The following is a 15,699-nucleotide window of genomic DNA, read 5'->3' as shown; positions in this document are numbered from 1 at the left end:
AGCATTAGAGTCAATTGTCATTAAGAATATTTTAAAGGCGTTACTTAGTGAAAAGTATTACACCAAATACTTCCAACAAAACTGGAACATCTCAACAATCTTAACAAAGCTCATTCCAAAATTATGAATATTATCAGTCCCAGGCTCGCAGGAAATGACGGAAAAACACATGTGTAAATTCACACCTTACTGGTACAAAACAAACATGGAACAAACACATGTAGACATGACAAAATAAACATTCAGATCTGGGCAGGTTTAGTGGTAATCCTCCGAAATACATACATCAGAACTACTTATAATTTGGGATTTAGACAAAATATGACACGTAACTTTCCGTGTTCTCGGGTCCAAAGCCAAGGTGGGATTATAATCTTATTGACAAATAGGTGTAAAAGTTGAACTCTCGTATTCAATAAGATACTTTGGACATATTTATACAGTGACATCTCCTGATTTATGAGAGGCATTCGATACTGCTTGTAGTATGTGCAGGGTGGAAACACTACTGCAGAAGAATTTCAATATTCCAATTTTGGGTTCTAGGAGCAATTTGTGGTTGGTGCAAAATGACTTATTTGTAATTGCATTTCCGGAGTAGAACAAATTTCCTCCTCCTTGAGGATTCCTCAATTGCTTATTTGCTGTAGAGATTGATGCTTAAATTAGGAGTTTGTTTGTTGTTGGTCTATTGGGTTGGTTTTGCCTTAGATAATCTAATAAAGGGACCCCTTACTAGAAAACAACTTTTAGGTCACACTAGCTACACACTTTATATTGGGATGGTTAGGCTGAAAAAGAAATCCCATTTGGCTCTTCGTTTTACAGCACTAGTGACAGTTTTTCATCTCAACAATCTTAACAAAGCTCATTCCAAAATTATGAATATTATCAGTCCCAGGCTCGCAGGAAATGACGGAAAAACACATGTGTGAATTCACACCTTACTGGTACAAAACAAACATGGAACAAACACATGTAGACTATATTTACATGGACTGGTCCTAGATAAGATAAAAACCATTATTATGTACAACTTAATTTCACATTAAGTACAACATAATATAATGTACACATCATTAGGGTATTCTGTCATTCATAAGATAGGAATGGGAGAGATATGAAATTCATCACCTACAGGGCCGTGGTTAGGAAGGTCAAAAACATTTCCCCCAAAATACCGCTAATGGCTTTGGGCTCAATTGAAGGATAGATGAACCTATTAAGCATAGCAAGAACTTTGTTTGGATCACAGGGCATTTTGAAGGAATATAAACGTGAACCGCCTGTCATAGTCCCCATCCGTGGCACAAGCTCTGCTTATAAGGATGGGTATACCTTTTATAAGAAAAATGTATGTTCTGAGTTTTTTGTCGATCAAATATAAATGGAAACTTGGTCCTAGATAAGATAAAAACCATTATTATGTACAACTTAATTTCACATTAAGTACAACATAATATAATGTACACATCATTAGGGTATTATGTCATTCATAAGATAGGAATGGGAGAGATATGAAATTCATCACCTACAGGGCCGAGGTTAGGAAGGTCAAAAACATTTCCCCCAAAATACCGCTAATGGCTTTGGGCTCAATTGAAGGATGGATGAACGTATTAAGCATAGCAAGAACTTTGTTTGGATCACAGGGCATTTTGAAGGAATATAAACGTGAACCGCCTGTCATAGTCATAGTCCCCATCCGTGGTACAAGCTCTGCTTATACGGATGGGTATACCATTTATAAGAAAAATGTATGTTCTGAGTTTTTTGTCGATCAAATATAAATGGAAACTTATTGTTAATAGACAATCTTCAACTTACATACCCATTTGTAAATGACTATTGGGTGAAATCATTTTGCTCTATTAGTATTGAGGTGACGTGAGGTTTTACTAAAAAAACTCATTATTTAACTGCTTAGCACAAAGTCAATAAAAATGAGAATGCAATTGGAGTTGGAGTACTTCGAATGCTTTGTGACTTGTGTCCTTGGTTTGTGATTTATTGGATTGAAGATAGCACCGAACTAATGGGCAGTACAGATTTACATGTCTTATGTGAACAGTCCAAGATTTGAACATGGGTTACCACCAACTTTGCTCGTTTTTGTGATATTGTGCTAGAGACAAAGGTGTTTGGAATATGCGGCACCGATTCCAAGTATCAACAATTTGGTCTTTAAGACCATTTTCCTCCAAATCTCGAGGACTAATTTTAGTTATTAAAAATTTGAATAAAAGGTCTTGTAATTATACATAGTTATTTAAATTAATAGTCCTGTAATTATTTCACTCAGGTAGAGGTAAGTTAAGTGACGCAACTTACATACCCATTTGTAAATGACTATTGGGTGAAATCATTTTGCTCTATTAGTATTGAGGTGACGTGACGTTTTACTAAAAAAAAGCTCATAATTTAACTGCTTAATCTTTTCAGATCAAGTTGAGGAAGAAAATATCGGAAAGAAAACGAAATATCTGCTGGAAAAAATCGGTCAATTGTTGATGACAATCGAACAACCCTGAAAACCATCCCTGGTGAATTAAAAAACGTCTGATAAGAACATGGCAAGGTGTGGGAGATGGTACAAAACATGATGCCTGTGCCAATGAATCAACACAACACGACAATATAGCACACAGGAAAATAAACATTAACACAAAATTGAAGACATCAAAACAGCCAACAGCAGAAGTGACAAAAATAATACACCAACCGGAAACCCTGACACCAACATTGTTAGCATCCAAATAAAAAACGATTTAAACGAAATTTTAAAATTATTACGCGATGATCAAATGGAAAAAAAATATATGAGTTTTGTTTATTCTAGAGACATAAAAAAATACCTAGATAATAATTCAGAAATATTAAAGACTGAAATAATGAATTCATTAAGTTTTCACAACATTCGACTAGAGGTAGATTTACGAATATTTTACGACGTCAAAAATATGGCACACACGTTAAACCGAAACGTTAGTAAGATATTAGCCCATTGGAAAAATTTGTTAATTTACTGTTTCGACAATGAAGATAGGTACCTATCCAGATGCCTATTATTTCCAAATTGTCAAGCTGTTAAGTTAGTATAAGTAGGTGTATAAATTTACCTGCAAGAAAACAAAAGGGACCTAAACTACTCCAGTTACCCATGTGTAATTGTGAACACTCTGACGTCATCTCATTGATATCTAAACATCATCTAAAATATACAGTGGTCTTCTCTTTCGGTCGTTTTATGAATATGATGATGGTCCAAGTTTCCAACGTATCCTTGACCTTTCCAGGAAAGTAATTGGCTCAGCTTCATTATCTGAGAACGCTGTCGTCTTTACCCATCCCAGAATTCTATTGTTGTGCAAAACTTCAATTATTATCGTCCACACTTCGAGATCATAAAATCTTGCCATCAGTGAAACCTCATCCTAACCCTAACCTTTTTCTGAAGTTAATAAACAGGATTCAATTTTTTATTGAGAACAGGAGTCGATTTTTATTGAGAACAATATTGAGGACTCTCAGACATGGGTGTGGATGTGGGTGAGGAGGAAATGTGTGAGGTAGGTGTTGAAAGAACTGGGGGAGTTGGAGCTGTTATGGGTAGAGAAAATAGGGGAGAAGTAACTTGGTCAACACAAGGAATTCTCTAGACTCAGAGGATTACTAGCAGTTTTGTTAGTAGGTGACAATATCAATTTTTTTCATTTCAGATTTTCTTTCTTGTTTCTTTCTACACATACTCTACTCTTATATGTGTCCTTTCACTAGTTAACTAGTCCTTTTTATTTAGAATTAGCTTCATTCGGTTTCGATTTTTATTGAGAACAATATTGAGGACTCTCAGACATGGGTGTGGATGTGGGTGAGGAGGAAATGTGTGAGGTAGGTGTTGAAAGAAATGGGGGAGTTGGAGCTGTTATGGGTAGAGAAAATAGGGGAGAAGTAACTTGGTCAACACAAGGAATTCTCTAGACTTAGAGGATTACTGGCAGTTTTGTTAGTAGGTGACAATATCAATTTTTTTCATTTCAGATTTTCTTTCTTGTTTCTTTATACACATACTCTAGTCTTATATGTGTCCTTTCACTAGTTAACTAGTCCTTTTTATTTAGACTTAGCTTCGTTCGGTTTTATAGGTGGTCCCAAAGGTTGTCTTGTTTTATTTGCCTGCAGATTCTAGATCCTTTATTGTGTCTTGTGTCCTACTTTGATCCAGAAATTTCCCAGTGATCTACTTGCATTTCCACGTTAATCCAACACCTTTGCATAGTTTTACTCGCTTTTAAAGCTCTGATCGTCTCAGCAATATTTTCGTCACTTGATTTATGACAAAAGGAAAGTAAAAACTATCTAAAATCTACATATATTATTTTTTCTAACGTCACGTCCTTCCAATAGAAACACACATTATTGGTGATTGGTGGAAATGTCTAATTCAGCAGTTTTAGAATGCGGAGTAATTTTCATCTTGAAGCAATTACGAGTATGTTGCCACTACATAATCAAAGAAAATAGCACTGGAACTGGAACACATTCCAGATAATCAAGATGCATTAGCACATCAGGGACAGGTATAAGTGCCTGAACTCCTGAATTACGAACCCCTCGGTGGTGTAGTGTTCAAGACGTTCACCTGGCAAACAGGAGGTTCAATCCCAGCCGAGGCATGGAATTTTGTCCTCAGTAAAATTTAAGAATTTGACCACAGTACTTGTTGTAGCCCACGGCTGGAGTAAAGAGAAGGACCGTCAAGACGTTCACCTGGCAAACAGGAGGTTCAATCCCAGCCGAGGCATGGAATTTTGTCCTCAGTAAAATTTAAGAATTTGACCACAGAAATTGTAGTAGCCCACTGTTGGAGTAAAGAGAAGGAACACTCCTAGTTCGTACCTAGTTGGAGAGGAGTACCTAAAAAGAATTCACTCGTAAATGGCCGGTTTGGAATATCACAGAGATTCAATTTTCAAACGTTCAGGATTCGAGGAGAATCAAAGCGTTTAATCAAGAGTCCAGAGAACTCTAGTTTGAGGAACGTGCTCAGAGAGATTTGTGCAAGTCATCCCGCGTCGGGGGAGAATCAAAGCGTTTAATCAAGAGTCCAGAGAACTCTAGTTTGAGGAACGTGCTCAGAGAGATTTGTGCAAGTCATCCCGCGTCGGAATTGTACAATTGTCAGGATCAAAACAAGTGGAAAGAGATGGGCCTGTGATCTCAGGAGCATGATGTAGCAGAATAATCCATCAGAATCAATTGACTAATTGATCAAAACATGAGACCGGAGTTTGGACTGAAGAAAGGGTTATTGTGTGTGTTCATGTTGGTTCAAAGCTTCGGACCATTTGGACTCAAACAGTACCGGACTAAAAGTTGATGTTTCATCTAAAAATTCTAGATTTATTTTCTGAACCATCCAAGCAAAGGGAACCATTGTTACCAGAGAAACGCATATCTACATACGTATACTAGTATTAGATTGAGAAAAAAAGAAGGTAAAAAAATCCAATTACCGAAGTACCTACTCGTATTATTCTGATTGTTTTTGTCATGTAGAAATCCAGATAGAGATACCCTCACCTCATCATACCCATAACTTTGGCTGTCTGGCTACCGTCCTTACTCTAATGCAACCACCAACTACACTGAAGTATTTTGACAACACTGAAATTTACGAGCACCTAGCAGATATAAACAATGGCGAAGACAACATTATTATTCACACATGCAACACTGTTTGACATTTTGAATCAATCCGGCCTATATTAACACGAAACAGAATTTCATCGTTTTTCGGCATTTTCACCTCAACTTTTCTCCCACTTCCCTTCAATATACCTAACGGAAAAGAATGGGCGATATCGCAAAATAATTAATTTCACCAATTAGCTAAGCTAACTTGGACTTTTCGAGAACTTACCATAACTGTGTGTACATCACCTTTCCTAGATTTCTTTCACCGTTATTTTCATTCACAGATCTCTCTCCCTATACGTTTAAATTCGTACGTTTGACATTTTGAATCAATATTTAATAATGGTGCTGAAGTTTAACTACTGACCACTGGCTATCAGTTGAAAAGTAAACATGAAGACAGACCAAGGCATTGTTAACAGTTCACCATAAAAATTCAAGATTTTACCGCAATAAACGTTTATCTCGTGAATTATGGCAGCTGAATGTACCAGTTTGATATCTCTGGCACTGTTGATCGTTTTGGCTGCGAGCTATTGCAATCTGGAAAACCAATGGAAGAAATAATTGGCACTCGGATCGGATATTGCACTTTCCAGTGTTGCAGAAGTGTTGATTGTATAGGAGGAAGATAACGTGGGTTTATTTCGAACACCTTGGATGACCAATTCCAGTAATAATATACCAAATAAGATCCCCTAGAAACACGTTTCGAAAGCCCTCAAGGACTTTACACTCTAAGCGGAAAAATTGGCGTTTCCATCCTTTCATATGGAGTTGGCAATTTCCTCGGATGAAGATTAGGGTTAGATTTAACAGAACTTTGCAGGAAACACACAATAACAGTAATAAATGCACATTTCTTTGGACAAAATTGGTCCCAAGGGATTAGAAAAATTAAAAAAAGAATAAAAACTGACCTTTCTGAACAGAAAACAAAGGTGAAAATGAAGCGAAATAAACGGATGTTCACACATTAAAAGCTCGTACGTTGTCTAGGTTGACACCAAATGACCAAATAGTCAATGACACGAGTGACATGATGGTAAAATGAGAAGATGAAGCAAAAGAAGAGGTACAAGAAGAAATTGAAGAGAAAACGACAAAAGGAGGAAAAGAGAGGAAAAGGAAGGAATTAAGGACACGGAATGGCAAGAACAGCGGAATGTACAATGTTCCCGAAATAATGGGATAGGGAACCGTGGGGTAAGTTAGGGTAGGAAAAGGAAAGGAAGGGGCAGGGTAGGCTACACGCACGTTTTGCTTCCAGTGTACATTACGTCGGTTTCGTTTTTAAATTGTGCCTTTTTGTCCTGGTAATTTTTCCTTTCTCAACCCCGCTTTTTCCGTCAAACCTGTCTAAAAAATACCCGGTCTCTGTTACTTCAGATGACATACTGGACTGAAGAGTAAAAAGAGAGACTCAAGTCCTACCCAGGAAGTAGAAGTAGGTTCCTATAAACAAGCCCTCCTAAAATAATTAAAAACAAATCTACATTTCCTTCGATATACCAGTTGAAGCTTGACCTACATAGGTATGATAGTAATTTCATAATACAAGTATGGAGAGAGAGAGGAATTTACTTACAATGTTTTAAGTGCCGTCAGTCCACGTAGCGTTTTCCGGGCAATCGCTTGCAATTTGTTGTGACTCAGATCTCTGAAACAGGGAAAAGAAAACATGTCCATCAATAGAAGCTCATAATAAAACAGATCCCTGAAAATCACAACCTTAATGACAATCGAACAACCCTAAAAACCATCCCTGGTGAATTAAAAAACGTCTGATAAGAACATGGCAAGGTGTGGGAGATGGTACAAAACATGATGCCTGTGCCAATGAATCAACACAACACGACAATATAGCACACAGGAAAATAAACATTAACACAAAATTGAAGACATCAAAACAGCCAACAGCAGAAGTGACAAAAATAATACACCAACCGGAAACCCTGACACCAACATTGTTAGCATCCAAATAAAAAACGATTTAAACGAAATTTTAAAATTATTACGCGATGATCAAATGGAAAAAAAATATATGAGTTTTGTTTATTCTAGAGACATAAAAAAATACCTAGATAATAATTCAGAAATATTAAAGACTGAAATAATGAATTCATTAAGTTTTCACAACATTCGACTAGAGGTAGATTTACGAATATTTTACGACGTCAAAAATATGGCACACACGTTAAACCGAAACGTTAGTAAGATATTAGCCCATTGGAAAAATTTGTTAATTTACTGTTTCGACAATGAAGATAGGTACCTATCCAGATGCCTATTATTTCCAAATTGTCAAGCTGTTAAGTTAGTATAAGTAGGTGTATAAATTTACCTGCAAGAAAACAAAAGGGACCTAAACTACTCCAGTTACCCATGTGTAATTGTGAACACTCTGACGTCATCTCATTGATATCTAAACATCATCTAAAATATACAGTGGTCTTCTCTTTCGGTCGTTTTATGAATATGATGATGGTCCAAGTTTCCAACGTTGATGAAGCATGAGGAGATGGGATGATAATTCGTTTATTACGCTCATTTGGGTATTTGAATTTCAAAATGTTCCAGACTCACACATTTTGTGGTGTTTCTATCCTTCAATGATATCAAGTCTGCTTTAATATTTTCTGAAGGAATTTTTATTTCGTCAAATTCTTATTTTATGCCTAAGTAAATCCGAGAGAGGATAAAAAAAATTAAGAATTTCAAATTGCTCAGTTTTTAAAGAATTTAATCCTTTTAAGCTAGAATAGAATAAATAGAATTTCATTCTGCAGATTAAAAACCAAATTTGGGAAATTAATATGTAAATTAACTGGATACAGGGTGTATCTAAAACCTATATTATTTTTTCTAACGTCACGTCCTTCCAATAGAAACACACATTATTGGTGATTGGTGGAGATGTCTAATGTAATTGAAAATGATATGAAAAGTTAGGTTGGGTTAGGTCAGGTACTTGCTTCTCAAGTTATATCTAAGCTGCTACACATTTACCTGAGCATATTTTTCTCACATTAAACACTTCTAACCTCTGATCTAACATTACCTTAATATGTAATGGCTTTATAACACCAAATATTAATGTAATGATGTGTGTATTAATGTAATGATGTGTGTATTGTAATGTAATGATGTGTGTATTGTATACGTTCTCATATTAGCATTAGAGTCGATTGTCATTAAGGACATTTTAAAGGCGTTACTTAGTGAAAAGTATTACACCCAATGCTCCCAACAAAAATGAAACATCTTAACAATGCTTGTTCCAAAATTATGAATATTATCAGGCTCACAGGAAATGACGGAAAAATACATGTGTAAAATTCACACCTTACTGGTACAGAACAAACACATGTAGACTATATTTACATGGACTGGTCCTAGATAAGATAAAAACCATTATTATGTACAACTTAATTTCACATTAAGTACAACATAATATAATGTACACATCATTAGGGTATTATGTCATTCATAAGATAGGAATGGGAGAGATATGAAATTCATCACCTACAGGGCCGAGGTTAGGAAGGTCAAAAACATTTCCCCCAAAATACCGCTAATGGCTTTGGGCTCAATTGAAGGATGGATGAACGTATTAAGCATAGCAAGAACTTTGTTTGGATCACAGGGCATTTTGAAGGAATATAAACGTGAACCGCCTGTCATAGTCATAGTCCCCATCCGTGGCACAAGCTCTGCTTATACGGATGAGTATACCATTTATAAGAAAAACGTATGTTCTGAGTTTTTTGTCGATCAAATATAAATGGAAACTTGTTGTTAATAGACAATCTTCAACTTACATACCCATTTGTAAATGACTATTGGGTGAAATCATTTTGCTCTATTAGTATTGAGGTGACGTGACGTTTTACTAAAAAAACTCATTATTTAACTGCTTAATCTTTTTCACACCCAGTTGAGGAAGAAAATATCAGAAAATAAAAAGTGAGAAGGAAAGAAAACGAAATATCTGCTGGAAAAAATTGGTCAATTGTTAATGACAATCGAACAACCCTAGTTTGACATTTTGAATCAATATTTAATAATGGTGCTGAAGTTTAACTACTGACCACTGGCTATCAGTAGAAAAGTAAACATGAAGCCACACCAAGGCATTGTTAACAGTTCACCATAAAAATTCAAGATTTTACCGCAATAAACGTTGAATTAAAAAACGTCTGATAAGAACATGGCAAGGTGTGGGAGATGGTACAAAACATGATGCCTGTGCCAATGAATCAACACAACACGACAATATAGCACACAGGAAAATAAACATTAACGAATTAAAAAACGTCTGATAAGAACATGGCAAGGTGTGGGAGATGGTACAAAACATGATGCCTGTGCCAATGAATCAACACAACACGATAATATAGCACACAGGAAAATAAACATTAACAAAAAATTGAAGACATCAAAACAGCCAACAGCAGAAGTGACAAAAATAATACACCAACCGGAAACCCTGACACCAACACTGTTAGCATCCAAATAAAAAACGATTTAAACGAAATTTTTAAATTATTACGCGATGATCAAATGGAAAAAAAATATATGAGTTTTGTTTATTCTAGAGACATAAAAAAATACCTAGATAATAATTCAGAAATATTAAAGACTGAAATAATGAATTCATTAAGTTTTCACAACATTCGACTAGAGGTAGATTTACGAATATTTTACGACGTCAAAAATATGGCACACACGTTAAACCGAAACGTTAGTAAGATATTAGCCCATTGGAAAAATTTGTTAATTTACTGTTTCGACAATGAAGATAGGTACCTATCCAGATGCCTATTATTTCCAAATTGTCAAGCTGTTAAGTTAGTATAAGTAGGTGTATAAATTTACCTGCAAGAAAACAAAAGGGACCTAAACTACTCCAGTTACCCATGTGTAATTGTGAACACTCTGACGTCATCTCATTGATATCTAAACATCATCTAAAATATACAGTGGTCTTCTCTTTCGGTCGTTTTATGAATATGATGATGGTCCAAGTTTCCAACGTTGATGAAGCATGAGGAGATGGGATGATAATTCGTTTATTACGCTCATTTGGGTATTTGAATTTCAAAATGTTCCAGACTCACACATTTTGTGGTGTTTCTATCCTTCAATGATATCAAGTCTGCTTTAATATTTTCTGAAGGAATTTTTATTTCGTCAAATTCTTATTTTATGCCTAAGTAAATCCGAGAGAGGATAACCCTGACACCAACACTGTTAGCATCCAAATAAAAAACGATTTAAACGAAATTTTTAAATTATTACGCGATGATCAAATGGTCAAAATGTTCCAGACTCACACATTTTGTGGTGTTTCTATCCTTCAATGATATCAAGTCTGCTTTAATATTTTCTGAAGGAATTTTTATTTCGTCAAATTCTTATTTTATGCCTAAGTAAATCCGAGAGAGGATAAAAAAATTAAGAATTTCAAATTGCTCAGTTTTTAAAGAATTTAATCCTTTTAAGCTAGAATAGAATAAATAGAATTTCATTCTGCAGATTAAAAACCAAAGTTGGGAAATTAATATGTAAATTAACTGGATACAGGGTGTATCTAAAATCTACATATATTATTTTTTCTAACGTCACGTCCTTCCAATAGAAACACACATTATTGGTGATTGGTGGAGATGTCTAATTTCCCAAAATGCACTTGATGCCTGTGTAAAAGCTCAAAGTCCGATTTCCTCTATTCGGTCTCATCAAAGCAAGTCACACTACAGCCCCTACCAATCGATTGAATCAATACTATGTATTAAATTTCATAAATTCCTTTCAAAATTTCTGAGCTTTAGTGGGTACCATCTAAAACCGTAGAGCTCAAAGTCCGATTTCCTCTATTCGGTCTCATCAAAGCAAGTCACACTACAGCCCCTACCAATCGATTGAATCAATACTATGTATTGATAAATTCCTTTCAAAATTTCTGAGCTTTAGTGGGTACCATCTAAAACCGTACATCATTATGTATACGTATATCTAGATCTAGCAGGTATGTATCATTTCGAATAACGCGGACAGCTGACCATTCAATAAATTATTTTTTGTCACCATTCGCTGCATAATTTTTCAAACATTAAATTTAAGGTGACAAGTTCTCCCAGGTTTGAGAGTTGTTTATAATTCGTATAATTTACGATCAAGGTCAATAGCCGTAGTTTGATAAAAATGATAACATAGATTTGATCATTTGACCGGTTGAAGAATTTGAGACCACACGTGGGCCCTACCAAAATATGTATTCCTAGTGCTTCCTTTACTTTCCATGCCCTCCGTCAAATTTCATCCATCCAGAAAAGAACAGTCTAGATGGGCGTGTCATTAGCATGCAAAACGGTGATTATTTAATAATAAAAATGATAACATAGATTTGATCATTTGACCGGTTGAAGAATTTGAGACCACACGTGGGCCCTACCAAAATATGTATTCCTAGTGCTTTCTTTACTTTCCATGTCCTCCGTCAAATCTCATCCATCCTGAAAAGAACAGTCTAGATGGGCGTGTCATTAGCATGCAAAACGGTGATTATTTAATAATATGTATTTTATACCTATTACTCAAATAGGACTAAACAGCCCTTTTACCCCAAACAGTTGATTACTTTTGTCTTAGCCACGAAAGTTTCTGATTCAAACCACACCTAATTAATCCACTTTTCTCACAAAATGTACCGCACCTCAATTCCCTTGTCCCATCCATGGAATCTCACATAACCTTCATTCTAATGTATCCATATCTGACGACTTCCCAGAATGATCTTCAAGCTCAGCATCTACTGATCTGTTATCTCTTCCTGCATGTCCTCTACAATCACAAACTCAATCAGACCATTTATACTCCTCAGCAAGATCTGTTCTCCAGATAAGAATCAATTAAACTTCATTTTTATCCAAATCATCGTTCGAAACCTTGTGAGGTTTGATTCTTTAATTAAATAGAATAGCTTGTATTTATGTGATACAGCTTGGACAGATCTAAATGAGAACCATATGGGTTTGATTCGAAGTTTCCTAAGTAAAGTTTAGATCTGTTGTTGGATCAGGGTGTCCACAAAAAAGGAATAGAAGAAGAATCATCGTTCGAAACCTTGTGAGGTTTGATTCTTTAATTAAATAGAATAGCTAATATTTATGTGATACAGCTTGGACAGATCTAAATGTGAACCATATGGGTTTGATTCGAAGTTTCCTAAGTAAAGTTTAGATCTGTTGTTGGATCAGGGTGTCCCCAAAAAAGGAAAAGTGTGATACAGCTTGGACAGATCTAAATGTGAACCATATGGGTTTGATTCGAAGTTTCCTAAGTAAAGTTTAGATCTGTTGTTGGATCAAGTTTAGATCTGTTGTTGGGTGTCCACAAAAAAGGAATAGAAGAAGAAAAAAAGAAAAATAAAAGCGGAATCGCGAAAAAATCGTAGATACCGCGATCAAGTTGCAAATACCGTAAACAAACCGCGGACATCGCGAAAATCGCGAAAAAATCGTAGATACCGCGATCAAGTTGCAAATACCGTAAACAAACCGCGGACATCGCGAACGTTGCAAATACCGCGAACAAGTGACAAATTAATACCACGAAAAAACCGCGGATAACGCGAAAAAGTTGCGTATACCGCGAATAAACCGCGGATACCGCGAACAAACCGCGGATACCGCGAACAAACCGCGGAACCGCGAACAAGTTGCAAAAACCGCGAACAAGTTGCAAAAACCGCGAACAAGTTGCAAATATCGCGAACAAGTTGCAAAAACCGCGAACAAACCGCGGATATCGCGAACAAGTTGCGAAAACAGCGAACAAAGCGCGGACATCGCGAACAAGCAGCGGATACCACGGACAAATCGTGGATAATCACAGGGGAATCTCCAAAGCCGTCAAAATGTAGGAGAAACCTCCCCTCAACCCCCTACATTTCCCCTATCTCCTACTTTGATTTTTGGTAGTCATTTCCCCTACCCCTACTTTGATTTTTGGTAGTAGGGGGTCAAGGGGAGGTTTCTTCATACTTAGATTTTTGTCAGAGCTCATTCTCTCTTCTGATTTCAGGTTGGAAGGTTCTATCTCTCTGCTCTCTCTCTGTGATATCTCCAAATATTTCTTCAAGATGGATATTTGGTAAACAACAGTTCCCATTGCAGAGCTCATTCTCTCTTCTGATTTCAGGTTGGAAGGTTCTATCTCTCTGCTCCCTCTCTGTGATATCTCCAAATATTTCTTCAATATGGATATTTGGTAAACAACAGTTCAGTTCCCATTTGAGTATTATGGATATTTCAAACATTGGAAATTGAGATTCTAAACACACAAGTACATTAATGAAAGCTGTAATTAAAGGAAGAATATGAAGCTTGCCACAGAATCAGATAATAAAGAAGCTTCTGAAATGAAACTTATGAATGTATAATTGTATATGTATTATGTATGTACCAGTTTAGATCAAGTTTAATGAAGTTGGAATTCAAATCAACTCTTACGTCACATATGTTTGGAAATTTCGCCTGGTATTTGAACATAATAGGAAACAGGAAACCATTGCTGAAAAAGGAATTCTCGCACATGAAAGGTACCTACGTGTTATATTAGAAAATTAGAATACCTACGTAGAACAATTTGAACCAGCAGTTTTGATCAAGTTTAATGAAGTTGGAATTCAAATCAACTCTTACGTCACATATGTTTGGAAATTTCGCCTGGTATTTGAACATAATAGGAAAAAGGAAACCATTGCTGAAAAAGGAATTCTCGCACATGAAAGGTACCTACGTGTTATATTAGAAAATTAGAATACCTATGTACGTAGAACAATTTGAACCAGCAGTTTTAGAATGCGGAGTATTTTTTTTAAAGGAAGAATATGAAGCTTGCCACAGAATCAGATAATAAAGAAGCTTCTGAAATGAAACTTATGAATGTATAATTGTATATGTATGTACCAGTTTAGATCAAGTTTAATGAAGTTGGAATTCAAATCAACTCTTACGTCACATATGTTTGGAAATTTCGCCTGGTATTTGAACATAATAGGAAAAAGGAAACCATTGCTGAAAAAGGAATTCTCGCACATGAAAGGTACCTACGTGTTATATTAGAAAATTAGAATACCTATGTACGTAGAACAATTTGAACCAGCAGTTTTAGAATGCGGAGTATTTTTTATCTTGAAGCAATTACGAGTATGTTGCCACTACATAATCAAAGAAAATAGCACTGGAACACATTCCAGATAATCAAGATGCATTAGCACATCAGGGACAGGTATAAGTGCCTGAACTCCTGAATTACGAACCCCTCGGTGGTGTAGTGTTCAAGACGTTCACCTGGCAAACAGGAGGTTCAATCCCAGCCGAGGCATGGAATTTTGTCCTCAGTAAAATTTAAGAATTTGACCACAGAAATTGTAGTAGCCCACTGTTGGAGTAAAGAGAAGGAACACTCCTAGTTCGTACCTAGTTGGAGAGGAGTACCTAAAAAGAATTCACTCGTAAATGGCCGGTTTGGAATATCACAGAGATTCAATTTTCAAACGTTCAGGATTCGAGGAGAATCAAAGCGTTTAATCAAGAGTCCAGAGAACTCTAGTTTGAGGAACGTGCTCAGAGAGATTTGTGCAAGTCATCCCGCGTCGGAATTGTACAATTGTCAGGATCAAAACAAGTGGAAAGAGATGGGCCTGTGATCTCAGGAGCATGATGTAGCAGAATAATCCATCAGAATCAATTGACTAATTGATCAAAACATGAGGCCGGAGTTTGGACTGAAGAAAGGGTTATTGTGTGTATTTATGTTGGTTCAAAGCTTCGGACCATTTGGACTCAAACAGTACCGGACTAAAAGTTGATGTTTCATCGAGGTCTAGAATTATTTTCTGAACCATCCGAGCAAAGGGTTACTTTTGACAGTGCGTTACTTACCAAAGATCTGCTCTTAAATGGAACTATTGTTACCAGAGAAACGCATATC

The 15,699-nt window shown here is 36.1% G+C and overlaps 1 protein-coding gene across 1 annotated transcript in view; it reads right to left on the bottom strand.

The window, feature by feature from the left end:
• The window catches only part of LOC103508629 (protein slit-like), a 159,400-nt gene that overhangs the window by 72,345 nt on the left and 71,356 nt on the right, over positions 1 to 15,699 (bottom strand). Inside the window, exon 3 of the mRNA XM_026823187.1 lies at positions 7,286 to 7,357. Within this exon, the coding sequence (XP_026678988.1) occupies positions 7,286 to 7,357 (72 nt within the window). The remainder of the gene's footprint in view (positions 1 to 7,285; positions 7,358 to 15,699) is intronic.

The sequence above is a fragment of the Diaphorina citri genome, unplaced genomic scaffold, assembly GCF_000475195.1.
Source record: "Diaphorina citri unplaced genomic scaffold, Diaci psyllid genome assembly version 1.1 scaffold418, whole genome shotgun sequence".
NCBI classification, from domain to species: domain Eukaryota; kingdom Metazoa; phylum Arthropoda; class Insecta; order Hemiptera; family Psyllidae; genus Diaphorina; species Diaphorina citri.
This window is presented reverse-complemented; position numbering and strand designations above follow the sequence as displayed.